The 19171-nt window shown below is 41.6% G+C and overlaps 1 protein-coding gene across 6 annotated transcripts in view; it reads left to right on the plus strand.

Moving 5' to 3' along the window:
- The first annotated feature begins 12648 nt into the window (after positions 1-12648).
- Positions 12649-19171, plus strand: part of MTMR1 (myotubularin related protein 1) — a 73531-nt gene continuing 67008 nt past the window's right edge. For all 6 annotated transcript variants that reach the window (XR_014020069.1, XM_081277601.1, XM_081277602.1 and 3 more), the window contains exons 1-2: positions 12649-12977; positions 18959-19064. Coding sequence is in view for 5 of the 6 variants with exons in the window: in XM_081277601.1 (XP_081133727.1) it covers positions 12814-12977; positions 18959-19064 (270 nt within the window). In the remaining variant the exon portion in view is untranslated. The remainder of the gene's footprint in view (positions 12978-18958; positions 19065-19171) is intronic.

The following is a 19171-nucleotide window of genomic DNA, read 5'->3' on the forward strand; positions in this document are numbered from 1 at the left end:
ATGAAAGTAGGAAAATAGATGAGGTAATCAGCTAGAATCCAGGCTTCAAGATTCTGCAGACTTTACAGCAGTGTGCCATACATTTGTCTCTGAAGCTTTCAGCAAAGCACAGATGATAATGGTTACATAATTCAGTGTTCTCCAAGATACAAATTAAATTGGTGGTTATAAGAAAAACATCTATTCCTGATACCAAAACCAGAGTGGCTTTCTATCATTGATAAGGGTCTTGGTGGGTCTCAAACCAAATCTGCTGGATTTCCTGAAGTTCAATTTCTGTCCAGTTGAAAGCAAGTAATCTGTGTACATCCACTGAATCTAATAAAGTGTCTGGCATATAGTAATTCTTCAATAACATTTAAGTGAATGAATTCATAAGTTTCTATTTCTATTAAATTAAAAATGCTATAATACTAAAGTTCTCATAAAATAATACTATGTTAATGGCAAGAAATTCAGGGGCTGGGAACGTATCCAAATGGTAGAGCACTTGCCTGAAGCCCTAGGTATGATCCCCAGAACCAGAAAGAGGAGGAGAGAGAGAAAAGAAGGACAAGATGGAAGGAAGAAATTGAAACATAAGAGATCCTGAATTTTGAATTCATTTTTGCAGTTGTATTTCCTTGAATTAGAACTTCCTTAGGACTTCATATTTTTATATTGATATTAGTATTTATAGCACTGTATTCAAAATGAGGCCCCTTAATATATGGTAGAAAGAACAAGGAACAAGCTGAGACCTTGGTTGTTTTCCTACTGCCTGACAATAGGTATTTCTCCAATATGTACCTTTCCTTCCTGAGGTGCAGTTCAGCATTTGAGCCAGATGGTTTTCCAGATTCATCCAGCTCCAAAAGCCACTGACAACTAATGTCTGTTTTTGATCAAGTTCCCTAGGTACAGAGACTCAGGGACTGAGGACATGAGATGCACTAAAGGGCTCTCAGGAGAGAAGGAATGAGACAACAGAGGAGCAGAAGAAGGAACTGGCCCAGGACATGGTGGCAGCAGGAGTCCTACTTCAACCTGCTCCTATGAAGAGCTATGGAACAGGAATCTGCCACATGATTGGTTTTGTTTTGAACAGGGTTTTGTTGTTCCTTGTCAGTCACTGGTTGCAAGCTGCCCAAGGTGGAAGAGAGTGGCGGGTATGTGTAACCCTCTAGCGAAATGACTCCCATTTCACAGAGGGCAGTCCTCTAAAGAAGGACTAACAGACAATACTCACAGTAGCTGGAGGATGGGGAAGAGCTAATAAAGTGAATCTGCTCAAGGACCCAACATTGTCCACATTCACTTTGGCAAAAGAGGAAACTGAGGCACAGAGAAATCACTTTCCTAAGTACCCTGGGCCTGGAAAGTGGAGCCTAATGGAAGTTCTAAAGGAACTACTGTGGCTTAGATTCAGTGCTTTTTCCTTGTCTTGCACAGTAATCTCATCTCCTGGACCTCCATGTGTTTCTGAATGTTCTCACTCCTTTGTAGATGAGTTTTCCTCAGCCCCTTGCTTAAATAATATAGCTGCTTAAAGAAGTTTATCTTCAGGGAATTTAGGGAAGTGTTTACTGAGTAAGGCAAGTATATCCTCTGGAGTCTGGGGTTCCTGCACACCAATTTCTGTGTGCAGGACAGCTTGATGCTGCCATTGAAGAACACCTGACAGAAGACTGAGGATATGGCTATTTCAGGATATGGTTATTTCAGTGTCAAAACAAGATAGGTATTGGAGATGATGAGGAATGATGGCAATAGCCTCCCAAGCCATCCTTCAACCTTGAAAGTAATTGAACCTCTAACCAAGAACCTTCCAGAGAACTTCTGAAGGCAAATTTAAGTCATCTATGTTGTTTTCTATGGAGATAATGGAGGCAACATTTTAATAATTCCACTTAATTAGGTGTACTTATTTGAAGTATCATTGAGAATTTCAATTCACCAAAGGACCCTCATATACTGTGATTAGTTAATTTCATATGTCAATTTGGCTAGGCCATTAGTGCCCAGTTGTTTAGCCAAACACCATTCTAGATATTGTTTTGAAGGTATTTTAGATGAGTGTCTTAGTTCACTTGTGCCACTATAATAAAATGCCACAAACTGGATAATTTATAAAAATTAACAGAAATATATTAGATCATGAGTCTAGAGACCAGAAAATCCAAGATTGAGGGGCCTACATTTGGCAAGAGCCCTTATATTGTGTCATACCATGTCAGAAAGTAGAAAGAGAGAGAGAGAGAGAGAGAGAGAGAGAGAGAGAGAGAGAGAACAAGAGAAAGACAAAAGGGAGCTAAACTCATCTTTTTATAAATTTTCCACTCATAATAATGACATTAATTTATTTATGAGGGTGGAGCCCTCATAACCTAAGTGTCTCCCATTAGGAATCCATTAAAAGAAAACACAGGTCTGGGGATGTAACTCCGTGGTAGAGCACTTCTCTACCACACCAGAAGCCCTGGGTTCAATCTGTAACACCTCGAAACAAAACAAAACAGAAAAAGAGAAAAGACTAAGGTCTCCACGAAAAAAAGGAATTCTCCAGATTGCGTTCAGACTCACAACTGCAAAATCAACTGCTGCAGATTCCACATAATCAAATGACCCAGTTCTTTAAAAATCCCTCAGTCAATCTCAATCTCTCTCTCTCTCTCTCTCTCTCTCTCTCTCAGAAGAGACTGATCTTAGACTTCCCAGCCTGCAGAACTGTAACAAAGTTATATTACTTATAAATTACCCTTTCTGTGGTATTTTATTACAACAGCACAAACAGACTAAGACAAGGGCCATTCTCAGTGACATCCTCATAAATTTCTAGATCTTTTGTGGCAATTTCTTGGCATTCAAGGGTTGAGCTCTAACAAAATAGATATATTATGACAATTTTATGACAAAAAGAAGTGAAGTACTGTCTTTTTCTAATGCACACAATGGTTCTATATGGGCTGAGACTTAGGATGGTTTAAACTCAACATGCTTAAAATTAATTCATCTTTTACCCACTTATTTCACTTGCTTACCATCCTGGATTCCTTATATCAGGGACTAATATCTCTCCTTTTTCCCTGTTATCTAAGTCTAAAACCTCAGTGAAAACTTTAACCCATTTTGCCATCTCTCTCCCTCTCCTCTTCATGCCTAAAGCCCATTACTTACCGAGGACTGTGCAAAATCTAGCCCTCACACATCAGCTCTTGTTTGGATTATAAAAACTTTGTAATGTCAGGCAGGGTGACGAACGCCTGTAATCCCAGCAGCTTGGGAAGCTGAGTCGGGAAGATTGCAAGTTCAAAACCAACCTCAGCAAAAGTGAGGCGCTAAACAACTCAGTGAGACCCTGTCTCTAAATAAAATACAAAACAGGGGTGAGGATTTGGCTCAGTGGTGGAGTGCCCCTGAGTTCAATACCTGGTACCACCCTCCCCCCAAAAAAAGAAAAAGAAAACCAACTTTGTAAGAAGTAACTTCCTACTACTGCATTTGTCCCTTCCAATTCCTCTTCATCACGCAACCCCAGTTATCTTTCCAAAGTGTATATATGATCAATTCATCCTCTCCAAAATCTTCTGCAGCTCCTTGTCACCTTCAATAACATTTCTCAAAGTGTGATTCTCAGATTATCCATATCAAAATCACCTGAGTTACTTTATAAAATGTGTATTCTCAGCACCTGCCTCACCAAGCTATTAAATCCTCAGATTCTCTGCAGTGAAACTCATTAATCTGCATATTATTGAGTACCCAACATCATTTTTATGCATGTACTTTTGAAAATGACTGCATTCTACTGTTCATTGCTTAAACATTCACAAACATGCAATGTGCACTCATAAACATTTCCTGCTTCCCTAGTAGGAACTGCAGAGTGAAAATGAGAGCACAAAGGAGACCTTGACTATGGCCTGGTGAGCACCAGTGTAAGAATTAATTCCTCACCTTGCCTCCCACCATACAACTCCAGTTCCAGGTGGACATCTGGGAACCATGTACCAGTTCCCTTACAGTGACTCCTGGGGATGCAGGGTGATCAACCCAACAACTATGGGTAATCCTCATGTGGACCTTGAAAGGTAGAAGGGAGAGGTGGGGCCCATGTGTGCTGGGAGACAACTCTTCATAAATATCTCAGACTTCTGCATGGTCGGATTACTCTGAGTGAATGCATTAAGCAGTCAAGTTAAGAAAGCCAAATTAAAAATCACTAGAGAGAGTGATCCATGAGGGCAGGCTAGATGGAGGCTGCATTCTGTGTTGCCCCAGGACCTGGCATTCAATTAGTGATAATACTGTTTCTCTGTGATCAGAGGACCCCCAACAGCTGCTCCCTCACAGGAACCACAGCCTCCATGCGGCTCACATCTCCAGGCCCAGCATCAGCGCAGGACTCCCAGCCACTCATTTACACAGGTCCTCCAGGTGCCAGAGTAGGACCACCCACATTAGCACCCACGTAAGACTCCTGGCTGCCCACCTGCACAGGAACTCTGGCTGCCAGTGCTGTGTGGGTCCCCATCTACCAACGTGGGGCTCCTCTGGTTGCCTCCACCTTGGGGCAGTGCAACCATTGCATCAATCCCCTACACATGGTAGCCTGCACCTGGAGACACTGCACTGGGTCTGGAGACAGCCACCAGCTACAATACTGCACGCCACAGAGCTGCATCTCTGAACATGCCCCTCAATACTACCAACCGGTCCTGCCCAACCTGACCAATCAATCATGTCTCAATAGTAACCCTGAATGTAAATGGCCTAAACTCACCAATCAAAAGACATAGACTGGCAGATTGGATTTTTAAAAAGACCCAACAATATGCTTCCCTCAAAAGACTCATCTCATAAGAAAAGATTTCCACAGACAGAAGGTGAAAGGTTGGGGAAAAATTCCCACTCACATAGACTGCAGAAACAAGCAGGGGTCTCCATCTTCATATCAAATAAAGTAGACTTCAAGCCAAACTTAATCAAAAGGGATAAGGAAGGATATTTCATACTGTTTAAGAGAACCATATATCAACAAGACATAACAATCATAAATGTGTATGCCCCAAATAATGAGGCATCTATCAAACAAACTCTTCTCGCGTTCAAGAGTCAAATAGACCACAACACAATAATTTTGAAAGACCTCTTTCACCACTGGATAGATCTTCCAAACAAAAGCTAAACAAAGAAACTATAGAACTCAATAATACAATCAATAACTTAAACTTAACAGACATATATAAAATATTTCATCCATCAATGAGTGAATACACTTTCTTCTCATCAGTACATGGATCCTTCTCTAAAATAGACCATATATTATGCCAAAAAGCAATTCTTAGCAAATACAAAAATATAGAGATACTACCCTGAATTCTATCATATCAAAATGTAATGAAATTAGAAATCAATGATAAGATAAAAAACAGAAGCTACTCCAATATCTGGAGACTAAATAATATGCTATTGAATGAACAATGGGTTGCAAAAAGACGTCAAAGAGGAGATTAAAAAATTCTTAGAGGTGAATGAGAACACTGATAAAACATATCAAAATCTCTGGGACACTATGAAGGCAGTTCTAAGAGGAAAGTTCATTGCATGGAGTTCATTCCTTAAAAGAAGAAAAAGTCAACAAATAAATGATTTAACATCACATCTCAAAGCCTTAGAAAAAGAAGAACAAATCAACACCAAAAACAGTAGAAGAGAGGAAATAATTAAAATCAGATCTGAAATACAAGGAAACAATTTTAAAAACTGACAAAACAAAAATTTGGTTCTTCAAAAAATAAAATCGATAAACCCTTAGCCATACTAACAAAGAGAAGGAGAGAGAAAACTCAAATTACTAACATCCGTGATGAAAAAGGAAATATCACAACAGACACTACAGAAATACAGAAGATAATTAGAAACTATTTTGAAAATTTATACTCAAATAAAATATAAAATATCAAAGGCATCAACAAATTTCTAGAGTCATATAATTTGCCCAAACTGAATCAGGATGATGTACACAATTTAGACAGACCAATTTTAAGCAATGAAATAGAAGATGCTCTCAGAAGCCTACCAACCAAGAAAAGCCTAGAACCAGATAGATACACAGCTGAGTCCTACAATACCTTCAAAGAAGAACTAATACCAATACTCCTCAAATTATTTCATGAAATAGAAAAAGAGGGAGCAGGTTCGAAACTCATTCTCAAAGGCCAATATAATCCTGAATGCAAAACCAGACAAAGACACATAAAAGAAAGAAAACTTCAGACCAATATCTCTAATGAGCCTAGATGCAAAAATTCTCAATAAAATTCTGGAAAATAGAATAAAAAAACATCAAAAATATCATGCACCATGATCTAATGGGGTTCATCCCAGGGATGCAAGGTTGTTTCAACATATGGAAATAAATAAATGTAATTCATCACATCAATAGATTTAAAGACAATAATCATATAATCATCTCAATAGATGCAGAAAAACTATTTGACAAAACACAGCATCCCTTCATATTTAAAACACTAGAAAAACTAGGGATAACAGGAACATACCTCAACATTGTAAAAACTATCTATGCTAAGCCCCAGGCCAACATCATTCTAAATGGAGAAAAATTGAAAGCATTCCCTTTAAAAAACTGGAACAAGACAGGGATGCCCTCTTTCACCACTTGTAGTTAACATAGTTCTTGAAACTCTAGCCAGAGCAATTAGACAGATGAAAGAAAGGGATACAGACAAGAAAACAAGAACACAAATCATTATCGTTATTTGCCAATGATATGATTCTATATATAGAAGATCCAAAAATTTCCACAAGAAAACTTCTAGAACTAATAAATGAATTCAGCAAAGTAGCAGGATATAAAATCATAAATCAAAGATATTTCTCTACATCAGTGACATCCTCTGAAAGAGAAACTAGGAAAAATACCTCATTTACAAAAGCCTCAAGGAAAAAAAAATGGGAATCAACTTAATGGAAGAGGTGAAAAACCTTTACAATGAAAATTACAGAACACTAAAGAAAGAAATTAAAGAAGACCTTAGAAGATGGAAAGATATACCTTGTTCTTGGATAGGCAGAATTAATATTGTCAAAATGACCATACTACCAAAAGCACTATACAGATTCAATGCAATTCCAATCAAAATCACATTGAAATTCCTCATAGAAATAGAAAAAAGTCAAAAAAAATCATCTGGAAAAAAAGAGACCCAGAATAGCCAAAGCAATCCTTATCAAGAAGACTGAAGTAGGTGGCATCACCTTAAACTATAGTTACAGAGCAATAGTAACAAAAACAGCATGGTATTGGCACCAAAATAGACTGGTAGACCAATGGTACAGAAGAGAGGACACAGAGACAAACCCACATAAAAACAATTAGTTTATATTAGACAAAGGTGCCAAAAACATACATTGGAGAAAAGATAGCCTCTTCAACAAATGGTGCTGGGAAAACTAGAAATCCATATGCAATAAAATAAAATTAAGCCCCTCTCTCTCACCATGTGCAAAACTCAACTCAAAGAGGATTAAGAACCTAGGAATTAAACCAGAGACTGCATCTAATAGAAAAAAAGTAGGTCCAAATCTCCATCATATCAGATTAGGCCCCAACTTCCTTAATAAGACTCCTATAGCATAAGAATTAAAACCAAGAATCAATAAATGGGATGGATTCAAACTAAAAAGCTTCTTCTCAGCAAAAGAAACAATCTGTGACGTGAATAGAGAGCCAACAGAATGGGAGCAAATTTTTACCACACACACATTAGATACAGCACTAATATCTAGGATATATAAAGCACTCAAAAATCTTAACACATACAAAAAAACCCCACAATAAATGGGCCAAGGAACTGAACAGACACTTCTCAGAAGATGATATACAGTCAATCAACAAATATATGAAAAAATGTTCAATATCTTCAGCAATTAAAGAAATGCAAATCAAAACTACTCTTAAGATTTCATCTCACTCTAGTTAGAATGGCAGCTATTATGCATACAAACAACAATAAGTGTTGGCGAGGATGTGGAGGAAAAGGCACACTCATATAATGCCAGTGGGACTGCAAATTGGTGCAACCACTCTAGAAAGCAATATGGAGATTCCTTGGAAATCTTGGAATGGAACTACCATTTGACCCAGCTATCCCACTCCCATATTTATACACAAAGGACTTAAAAACAGCATAGTATAGTAACACAGCTACATCAATGTTTATAGCGGCACAATGTACAATAGCTAAATTGTGGAACCAACCCAGATGATCTTCAATAAATGAATGGGTAAAGAAACTGTGATATAAATTCATTAAAAGAGAATACAATAATAATGACTTGCAAATGAATGGATGGAGTTGGAGAATGTTATGCTAAGTGAAGTAAGTCAATCACAAAAAAACAAATGATGAATGTTTTCTCTGATATGAGGATGCTGATCCATAATGGGGGTCGGGGGAACATGGGAGGAATGAGGAATTTTGGATAGGGTAAAGGAGAGGGAGGGGAAGGGAGGGGGACATGGGGGTAGGAAAGATGGTGCAATGAGATGGACATTACTACACCAAGTACATGCATGAAGACACAAATGGTGTGACTCTACTTTGTGTTCAACCAGAGACATGAAATATTGTGCTCTGTATGTGTACTATAAATTGAAATGCATTCTGCTGTCATATATAACAAATTATAATAAATAAAATTTAAAAAAAAAGAAAGCTAAATTAAGCTGGGCGAGGTGGCACATGCCTGTAATCCCAGTGTCTCAGGAGGCTGAGGCAGGATTGCAAATTCAAACCCAGCCTCAGCAATTTAGTGAGACCCTAAGCAATTCAGTGAGACCCTGTTTCTAATAAAATATAAAAAAAGTGTTGGGGATGTGGCGGTGGGTAAGAGCCTCTGGGTTCAATCCTCAGTTAAAAAAAAAAAAAGCTATTTTAAGAAAGTTCAGAAGGGTTTGGGCTGTAGCTCAGTGGTAAAGCGCTTGCTTTGCATGCATGAGGCCCTGCGTTCGATCCTCAGCACCACATAAAAATAAATAAAATAAAGGCATTGTGTCCAACTACAACTGTAAAATAAATATTAAAAAAAGAAAGTTCAAGAGACATTACAAGACAGTAGACTTTATAGCTGTCTCCCTCCCTGAAGTCAGTGCAGGGCAGTAAAGGTAAAGATCTCTTCTTTTCCTCTTCAGAGATTTGGTTACAGTCCAAATTAATGAAAGTATTTGCTCTCTCTGGAAAGGAGAATGGACATCTCACTAACAACCCAATACAAGATCAGAGTTTCCTAAATCTGTGGTTCCTCTTCTGTGATGCAGGTATACGATACCCTTTGGTTCACTATTGGAAAAAAGAGGTTATGGGGCCAGCCTCCATTCAAGAGGATAGAAAATAGATAACACCTCTTGATGTGGGAGTGGCAAAGTTGCATTACAAAAGAGCATGTTACCCTGTGGAAACCGGGGCCTGGAGTGCAGATTCAAGATATTTTTCTGGCTGCATCTTTTGCTGTGAATAATGAACCATCTTTGTTTCTGATTCAGAGATCCTGTGTTTTCTGTCAGAGCATAATGATCAACTACAATTTTAGCTTGTAGTAGGATAAATCTTGACCCTTAAGAGCTTCTGACCTAAGTGCAGAGCACCTTCTTAGAGAGTGGCTGTGATTTGTGCCTGGATCCCCAGCTGAGTGGGGAAGAGATCTCAGCAAGTGGAAGTTTACTTCTCTGGGCTGCAATGTATGTTGCTGCAGAAAACATCCCCCAAATCTAGTAATTGGCTTACAAAACAACTTATATCTCAAAATCTTTGGACTAATTGAATGATTGCCCATCTTCACATAGTGTTGGAAAAGCCACTGGGATAGCTGGAAGCCATGAAATGCCTCCACTCACATGACTGACAGTGTTGGCTGCTAGACATGCTGGAATTCCAGATGACTTATGGCCTAGTCTTGGAAACTGTACATCATTACCTCTACTCCATTCTCTCCACATTGAAGTGGAGGAGAAATAGACTCCATCTATTGATGTATCTGAGTGGCAAGGTCACCTTGCAAAAGAGCATGTGGAATGGGAAGTATTATTGCTTTGAAAACACAATCTACTGTAGTAGTATTTCTCCAAGTGCAGTGAGCCCTGCATCAGAGTCCCTGTAACACCTGCTGGAAATGAGATTGGAGGCGATTCTTGCACAGTAGCATTTGAGAAACCTTCTGCTGAGCTACAGAACAATGCCCAGACTTTTTAGCCTAAAATCTTCCATGGCTTGGCCCTGATGACCTCTCATTGATCACCTCACTTCTCTGAATTTACGCTCCAGCAACAGTAAAATTCTTGAAGTTCCCTTTCATATAAGGTAATTAACCTACTCCATATTTGTGTCCATAACTGTTCCATCTGCCTGGAATGACTTGACATAACCTGACAAGGACATACTACTCATCTTTTAAGATTCAGCATTATGTCACCTTTTCTAGGAAGCCTTCATAATTCCTCTTTTTTTTTAGAGAGAGAGAGAGAGAGAGAGAGAGAGAGAGAGAATCTTTAATATTTATTTTTTAGTTCTCGGCGGACACAACATCTTTGTTTGTATGTGGTGCTGAGGATCAAACCCGGGCTGCACGCATGTCAGGCGAGCACTACCGCTAGAGCCACATCCCCAGCCCCCTAATTTCCTCTTGTTCCATGGATTGGGGTAGGTGTTCCTACAACCCATGTGATTGCCCCCAGCAGAGCACTTACAACTTGAAATACCAGTGTTACTTTATCTCCTTCACTTAACTGTAAACTTCATAGTCAGGTATATGTCAGATTCATCTCTGTCCTCTAAATCCAACATGTGGTTAACTAATTTGAAAGGTTGATAGTGTCACAGAGAATTCCCCTCTTTGGCCTAATCCTCTTTGTAGTATCTAGTATTTTAAATATCCTTCAAATTTCATTGCAGTATTTTTGTTCTGACAAATCTTAGGGAAGCTAGGGTATTTGCAACAATTTGTTTAAAAAAACTGCTTTGAAAGTGGGTGTCTTAGTCTGCTCAGGCTGCCACCACAAAATACTGTAGAGCAGGGGGTGGGGAGCTTTAATGATAGACATTTATTTTCTCACAGATCCTGGATCTGGAAAGTCAAAGATCTAGCAGTTTGGCTGCTGGTAAGAGCTCTCTTTCTGGCTTGCAGATAGCTGTCTTCCTGCAATGTCCTCACATGACCTTCCTTCACTGTCCTTCCCTATCTTTCTCTTTCTTTCTTTCTTCTGCTGAGGATTGAACCCAGGGCCTCGTAAGCACTGAACACACACTCTTACCACTGAACTACACCCCAGGCCCTACATGGGTTTCTTGGTGCATGTATGTGAAAGCATACTATCAAGCTCTCTAGTGGCCCTTTTATAGTAGCACAAATTCAGTCAGGCCGAGGCAGGCCCTCAGAACCTAATTACCTTATGAAGATGTCATCTTCACATACCATGATGTTTGTAATTATCCCCTCTCAGCACATTCCTGATTTGGGGTGTGAATTTGGGTGGGGGGACACAAACATTCAATCCCTAACACTAGGTTAAACATTTTGTTTAATGATTTTGGAAAACAAGAATCTTGCAGGACGTGATTTTCCAGTGTGCCAAGATATTTCCCTTATTTCCTCCCAGCCATCCTCAGTCTGTCAACCCTTTACCATAGGTTCGCCTGCGCTTTGGTATAAGATGGTTGCTGGGGCTCCAGGCATCACATTCTCAAGACTTAGTTTGAAAGTTATTAAGCCAGTGGAACACAATGAGTTTGGGGCGGGTGTGGGTTACTGTCTGCAGGTCTACCTTTAACAGTAAGGGAAGTGTTCCCTTTATGTGTCCTTGGGCAAATCTAAGGCAGAGGTCTACTCCATACCCAGAGCAATCACAGACAAAAAAGCTCTGGATTCCCATATCTACTACCAAAAAAATCAGGGATGTGCTGAAAGGGGATAAGCCACTACATATTTGAACCCAAGCAGAATGAGGGTAATAAATGTAGCTAAGAAGCATGCCTAAATCCCTTTATCATCATGATTTTCATAGTGGCATATTTAAATCAACAGAGCTTAAATGTTACTCTTAACATAAACCATAAACCAAAGGCGGAAGTTCTGAGGGCGGCATTGGAATCACTTGGTTGCCCTACAGATGGCAGGGAGGTGGATTTGTGTGGGGGGTGGAGTGGGGTGCGGGTAGAGGGAAGAAGGGAGTGGGGAAGAATTGCTAAAATGCATGCAATTGCTTATGCTTCAAGACAGCAAGACCAGGTACGCCCAAGGAGCCTGGACTGTCCCGACCCAAAAACTTCTTTGAGCACCACAAAACTGAGGGAGAAAAGAATTTTTAACCCTTGAATTTCCCCAAACCTGGTTTTTCTTTTTAAATATATACCCCGCATCTTGATAGTCAACCCGGTTTGATTATTGAGCAAAGCATCTTATGCTTAATGCGTTTGAAGATCCCGAATCCCCGCGGATGTGCTCCAGCGGGACGTCCCAGCCTACAGATCTCAGGTTCCTGGGGGCGGGTGCCAGGTGGGGCCTGGGCGGGGTCGGGAACCAGACGCCCGCCCTGCGCACCTCCCTCCCGCCTCGACCCCGCCCCCTCCCCAGCCCCCGCGCGCGCGGCCTTGTGGGTAAAGTGGGGATGCCAGGTGACAGTTAATGGCGACGGCCGCCTGAGGCGGGCGGCAGAGTAGGGCTGCAGGACACGCGTGGCGGAACATTCCGGCCCGCCGCTCCTGTCCGACTGCGGCTTCCTGGCGGTTGCAGGGCTCCGCAGGGGCTTGGCTCTCCATGGACAGGCCAGTGACGGCGGCGGCGGCGGCGGCGGCGGCGGCGGCGGGCTGTGAGGGCGCTGGGGGCCCGGGCCCGGGACTGGCGAGCGGCAGGAGGCCCCCTCGGGCCGCTGGGGGCGCCGCTGCCGGTTCCCGGCAACCCAGCGTGGAGACCCTGGACAGGTAAGCGGGACCCGGGCCGCCCTGACTCACTGGGCCCCCTCAGCCTCTCCCGCTCACCGCTCGCCGCCGAGGCGGGGACGGAGGGCCCCTCCAGAGTCCCTTCCCTGCCCCGGAAGACCCCTGCGCCCCAACCTGGGCCGCACCCTCGGACCTGTCCCAGGCTGTGCACCTGGCCCACTTCCGCCTCGCTAGTCGAGCTCTCCCCTGGCCCTCTGATGGCCTTCGGAGCTGTCACACCGCTTCCCTAGATACCTACTAAGATTCCCTTGGCGACCCGTGGTCTGCACTTGCTGGAGCCACGAATCTTCTGGGGCAATTTCACCCGGGCGGGCTGTTCTCTTTTGAGTCACCTTGCCTCCTTTTAAGCCAAATTCTCCTCCTGCTGCTGCTCCTTGGAGTCTTTGATGTTGGAGTTGGGGACTGTGGGACAGGATCCCATACGCGTGGGAGCTGGTGCAGATGAAGGCAAAGATACCCAGATTTGAAAAACTGGGATGGAAAACTTCCAAACTGTTCATGCAACAAGAACACAGAATCTTCTTTCAGTTCTTCACACTTCAGAGGGACCCACTCATTGTTTTCTTGAATGCAAGAGCTTACTGCTTCTGAGGCAGTTGCAGAACTAAGAGAAATCTGTTACAGGCACACAAAGCCACCCACCATGTCCAAATGGGAAGGGCCATCCCATACTCTGAGGACAAGTGATGAATTATCCTGTGGCCCAGAACATCCAGTTTGCCCACCTTGTGGCCATTTCCCCGATGCTGGAGTGACTTAGGCAACAGACACTGTTGTGATGTAGCTGAGTTTCAGATGTTCATTCCTGCCTGTCTTAGTCATACCAGTATACTGAAGTTTTGGGAGTTTCCAAAGGCACAGGAACAACAGGAAACACTCCCTCACTTTGCTGCTAGCTCAGTGTAATTACAGTGTACTTCAATAAATTAATCACCCAAGAGATCAGCTTCACTGAAAACTAATCACAGCTAACACAGACAGCATTTGGAATGGTGAGGACTTCACTTATCGGCAAATATTCAACAATGTTTGAGGTATCAGCAATTCAGACAATAATACAAGATGTCTTTTGCTCTCTGGCTTACCATTTTGCTGAGAATACAAACAAAGCAACAATTGAAATCAAATGTGATTGAGAGCCCTGCTAGAAGTGAACACACAAGGATACTCAGGATGGGGCCTGTGTCTGAATATCTAAGAAGCTGAAGGAGCCAGAATGTGTTACCCTAAGATATAACTTATATTCTTGTCCTTCAGAGCTTCCCCCCCACCTTTTCCTTTTTGAACCATGGATTAAACCCCAGGGATTTTAACCACTGAGGCACATTCCTAGCCCTTTTTATTTTGAGACAGGATCTTCTGAAGTTACTTAGGGCCTCACTAAGTTGTTGGGGCTAGCCCTGAACTTACAATTCCCTTGCCTCAGCTTCCCAAGTCACTGGGATTACAGGCATATGCCACCACATCTGGCTCCTGCAGAGCTTTTTAAGTATTACAATGAACCAGGCCCCATACCTCTCTGAATACTCCTTCAGGATATTTCTGGAAGGCCTGGTAATTAGTATTTTCCAAAAGCTCTATAGACTGAGTAGTGATCCCCCTGTACTATGGGTACATTTTGCCAGTTACTTTGGGCTATAAGTGAGGATCTTCCAAGGAAAACTGACACTGGAACTGAATAGTGAAAACTGAGTAGAAGTTAGATTGGGCACAGAACAGGGAGGGCTTTTTTGGCCATGAGAGCAGAATGTGTAGTCATGTAGGTAATACGGGGATATGGAGAACTGGTAAGTGAGAAGGCCTGCTTCTTGTGGGAAAACAGCCTTCCTAAGGAATTGGGTCATTATCCTGCTATAGGGATCGCTGCATCAGAATCATCTCAAGTGTAAACACAGATTTTTCGGCCTCATCTTAAATCTAGTCCATTCACTTCTGACTTAGAGCCTGTGTGAGTCACACGGGATATTTTGCTCACAATGGTTCTGGTTTACTTGGTGGGCCAGTATAATTATTAACATCCTTCTTCAACACTCAGTTTTTTCTTGGTTTGAATGAGAAATTATATGGTCATCCTAGCTTTGGGGACCACAAAAGGACTTCAATCAGGTGAGCTATGCAGTGGTGTGGCAGATGGACTGGTGAACTGGTCAGTGGATTATCAAAATGCTTAATCACTCATGCATTTATTCTGCAAATATGAATGCCTACTCTGCATCCAGTAATGCGTTGAGTCTGGCGATAAAGCAAGGAACTAACACAAATCTCTCCCCCCATAGAGTGTATGTTTGTTGGGAGACAAAGACAAAAAGCAAGTAAAATGTGTTCTGGGTTAGATGGTGATAGGTGCTAGGGAAAATAAGTTGAGAAGGGACTAAGAAGTGTTGGGATCTGTGCTTTTGGAAGTGGTTGTAATTTTAGTAGGATGATTAGAAAAGCCCAACTGAGAAAGGTGACATCTGAGCAGTGTCCTGAAACAGGTGGGAGATTCAGCCTTACAAATATCTGGGGAGATAGCTTTCTAGGCAAAAGCCTGTGCAAAGGAACTGGGGTAGGAGCGTGAGGGAAGTATTTGAGGACTAGCAAGGAGACAGGGAGTCAGTAGTGAGGAGGGAACTCTGGAGGGAACTAAGGGATGAGGTCAGAGAGGCCTCAGGAGTAGCTGGTGGAGAGTCTTAGAGGCCATAGGGAGCCACTGGGGACTTCAGAACAAAGGAGTGACATAATTTATTATGTATTTCAGTAGGCTTTCATGGTGCTATGTGGACAATAGGAAGAGGAGGGAAGGAGTTGAAACAGAGAGGACAGCAGGTAGGCGACTGTTGTACTAGGCCACATGAGAGGATGACAGCTTAGCCTAGGGTGATGGAGTAGAGGAGGGTAGAAGTGGTCTGATTATAGATGTGGTATGAAGAAGACCTGCAGTGTAGAGCCGATAAGGTTTGCTGAAGATTGATTGTTGAGTATTAAAGAAGAATCATGGAGGATTCTAGTGTATTTTGCTGTGGGAAAATGGTATTGCTGAGATGGAGAAGTCTCTAAGCAGATCAGGATTAGGAAAGAGAAGGCTCTCATCTTTGGACATATTAATTAGGAAATGCCAATTATACCCCTGAGAAGATGTCAGAAAGACAATTGGTTTACATGAGCTTGAAGTTCAGGGGTGGCACCTGGGCTGGAGACCTAAATTGGTGAGTCATTAGCATATAGATGGGGCTTTGATTCATGAGGCAGGATGAGAATACAGAATGATGGGGCTCCTGAAAAGGAATAAAGTAGGAATAGGACAGGGTCAATTTTTAAGATACTAACCAGGGAACAGGGACATGACCTGCTGAGCATTCAGCTATGTGAGATTGCTCAGTGAGACCACGAAAGACCAGGTTGGAGAACCAGAGCCTGCAGCCTACAAGTGGTCGTTGAAGCCAAGAATGTGGAAGGCAGTTGCAGACTAAAGGGATGAGAGAAGGGAAGAGGAAACGTGGCCTTTAATCTCAGGTCTGTCATTTCCACAAGCTCCCATTCATGGTTTTCTTTGAAGAGTGACTCCTAGAGTGGAACCTGGCTATATGGGCTTGGCTTGGCCATGCTTCCTGGAACATGGGACCTTCACCCCTCTTCCCAGTACTGTACTTGATAACGAAACTGTGGTCTTGTGAGAGGATGTGGCTTGTTGAAGGTCACAGACTAGCTGGTGACAGAGCATGGCTAGAATCCAGGCCTCCTGTCTGCTAGCCCACTATATCACTTTGTGTGTGACTGCACTGGCCAGGACACTTCCTGTTGTAGGTGACAACACAACTCATTACCACAAAGGGGATATGTTGGCTCACGTAACTGCTTCAGATGGGGAGATAATGCCAATGCATGTAAGTGGGACCAGGGTTGCAACAGTGTTGTCAGGACTGCCCATCTCTTGTTTCTTACTTTTTATCTCTGTGTGTTCTTTTAAGGGGTAGAGGTGGGGATTGGCTTCTAGCAGCTTTGGGGCAGATCCACAGAGCTCAGAATCCAAGAACAAACTTGGGACTGGCAGGGCCAGAGTAACTCCCCCATAAGCTATAGGTGGGAGCAGGAGGAAGAAGGGATTAGCCCATCCCTTTCCTCTCCCCCATAGAATCCTCTGAAGTGGGAGGCAGGAGTTATATAGTTCCTCAAAATAAAGGGAAGTTTCTAATGAGAAGAACTGGGAAAGGGATACTGCGCAAATGGTAGCACCAGGCCACTCATGGTCAATAGTTGGGTTTCTACAGTTTTTTCCCTATACTTGCAATCAGGAATGGGTGCTGATAGAGCAAAAGGCAAAATGAGAAGAAAAATTGAGTACAAACAGGCAATAAAGATGGCAGCTTTTAAAGAGGAAACGAAAATCCTTGCTTTCCCCTCCCCCCCTCTTAGGAATTATGATAGATTCCTGGGATATCATCAGAATTTCTGCCCAATGAGCACGTATTTTGCTTATATTTTCAACCACACAGCTAACCATTGGGATGTCTTAATCAGAAACTGGAGTTTAGATCACTAGGACAGAACATCATCTTTATTATTTAGTTTATTTTACATATTTCCTGGTGATTTCGTGTGTTTCTTTTCTTTAATACATGAGAGTGGATTTAATTAGTCATGCGTTTTTTTTAAAGATCTGGAATAGTCAGTGAAAGCTACCTGCACAGTAAACTTTTATAAGCATCTTTTATTCTCTTGCTTAATTTCTTCAGTTTTGACAAATCAGAAGAGGAACCCCATTTTGAGGGGCCATTTGTAATTCTACCACTGCCTAGTTTGTTTTTTGTGGTCCTTTAGAACTTAGCAGTCATATGAGCTTGGACCAAACTAGAGACTAGATTTTTTCATCTATGAAATGGGTCACTTTGAGACTGGGTAAGAATACATGTGTGGAAATGGCTTTGAACACTGTAGAGCACCATGGAATTGGAAGATACCATTTTTTCACATTGTTGTATTTTCATATGAGGCAGATGGTTAGCATCTGTGGTGCTAGATTTAGCTCATTAAGCTGGTCACTATTGTACCATGTTCTGTAAGGATGGCTGCTTCCTAACAAAGCATGACACCTCTGTGCCTCCATTTTCTCATCTCAAAAACCAGTTGCGTAGTCCCTGTTCTGCCTTTTCATCATACCATGGTTATGAGGCTCTGGCATAACAACTGGAAGAACATTTTGTAAGCTAGCAGAACACTTAAAGAAATGTAAGGTATCATTATTACTGTATATAAAAAGCTATTTTTCTACTCTGTTCTCTTTAAAATCACAATCAGCTTTCCTCCATTAAGAGTTTCTTTGGTTTACTCAAGATTACACTAGTTTTTAGATTAAAACTGCCAACATGAAATTAAATTTTTGAAAAACATATGCTGGAAGATAAATATTTCACTTAAACAATTAGTTTTCTATAAATGTTACATTAAGAATCATGTTTCCATACAATTGTAATAGGATAAAATTCCATTTAATGTTGGAGAACAGTATGCTTATCACCTAGAATCTTAAAATTTTGAAAAAAAATGGTTAATTCATTTAAAACTATCCAAGATTGTAATCTTACTTCCTAGATTTCAGTCAGTATTTATTTATTTATTGGTACTAGGGATTGAATTCAGGGGCATTTAACCACTGAGCCACATCCCACATCCCCAGCCCTTTTTTTGTATTTTATTTAGAGACAGGGTCTCATTGAATTGCCCAGGGCCTCACTAAGTTGCTGAGGCTGGCTTTCAACTTGCGATCCTCCTGCCTTAGCCTCCCAAGCTGCTGGGATTACAGGTGTGTGCCATGGTGCTCGGCCAGTATTTCATTTCTTACAGTAAATGTAGAGGTAACCAAATATTTTAACAAAAATTTATTCCTCTAAATTTGTGTATATATCCCTATTCAGTGCTCTATTACAGAGCCTTTGTTTTTAAAATTTTTTAATCATGCTGCCTTTTTTTTTTTTTTTTTTTAGTCCTACAGGGTCACATGTTGAATGGTGTAAACAGCTTATAGCTGCTACAATTTCTAGTCAGATTTCAGGTTCAGTGACATCAGAAAATGTATCCAGAGATTATAAGGTAAGCAACATTGAGTGTTTAATTCATTTTCAGTAAACTAAGCAGCAAAGAAGTTTTGTAGTTTTATTTAAAGTGAGCCTTTGACCCCTTGATGATTAACTGTCATT

The sequence above is a fragment of the Spermophilus citellus genome (assembly GCF_964194105.1).
Source record: "Spermophilus citellus genome assembly, chromosome: X".
Taxonomy (NCBI): Eukaryota; Metazoa; Chordata; class Mammalia; order Rodentia; family Sciuridae; genus Spermophilus; species Spermophilus citellus.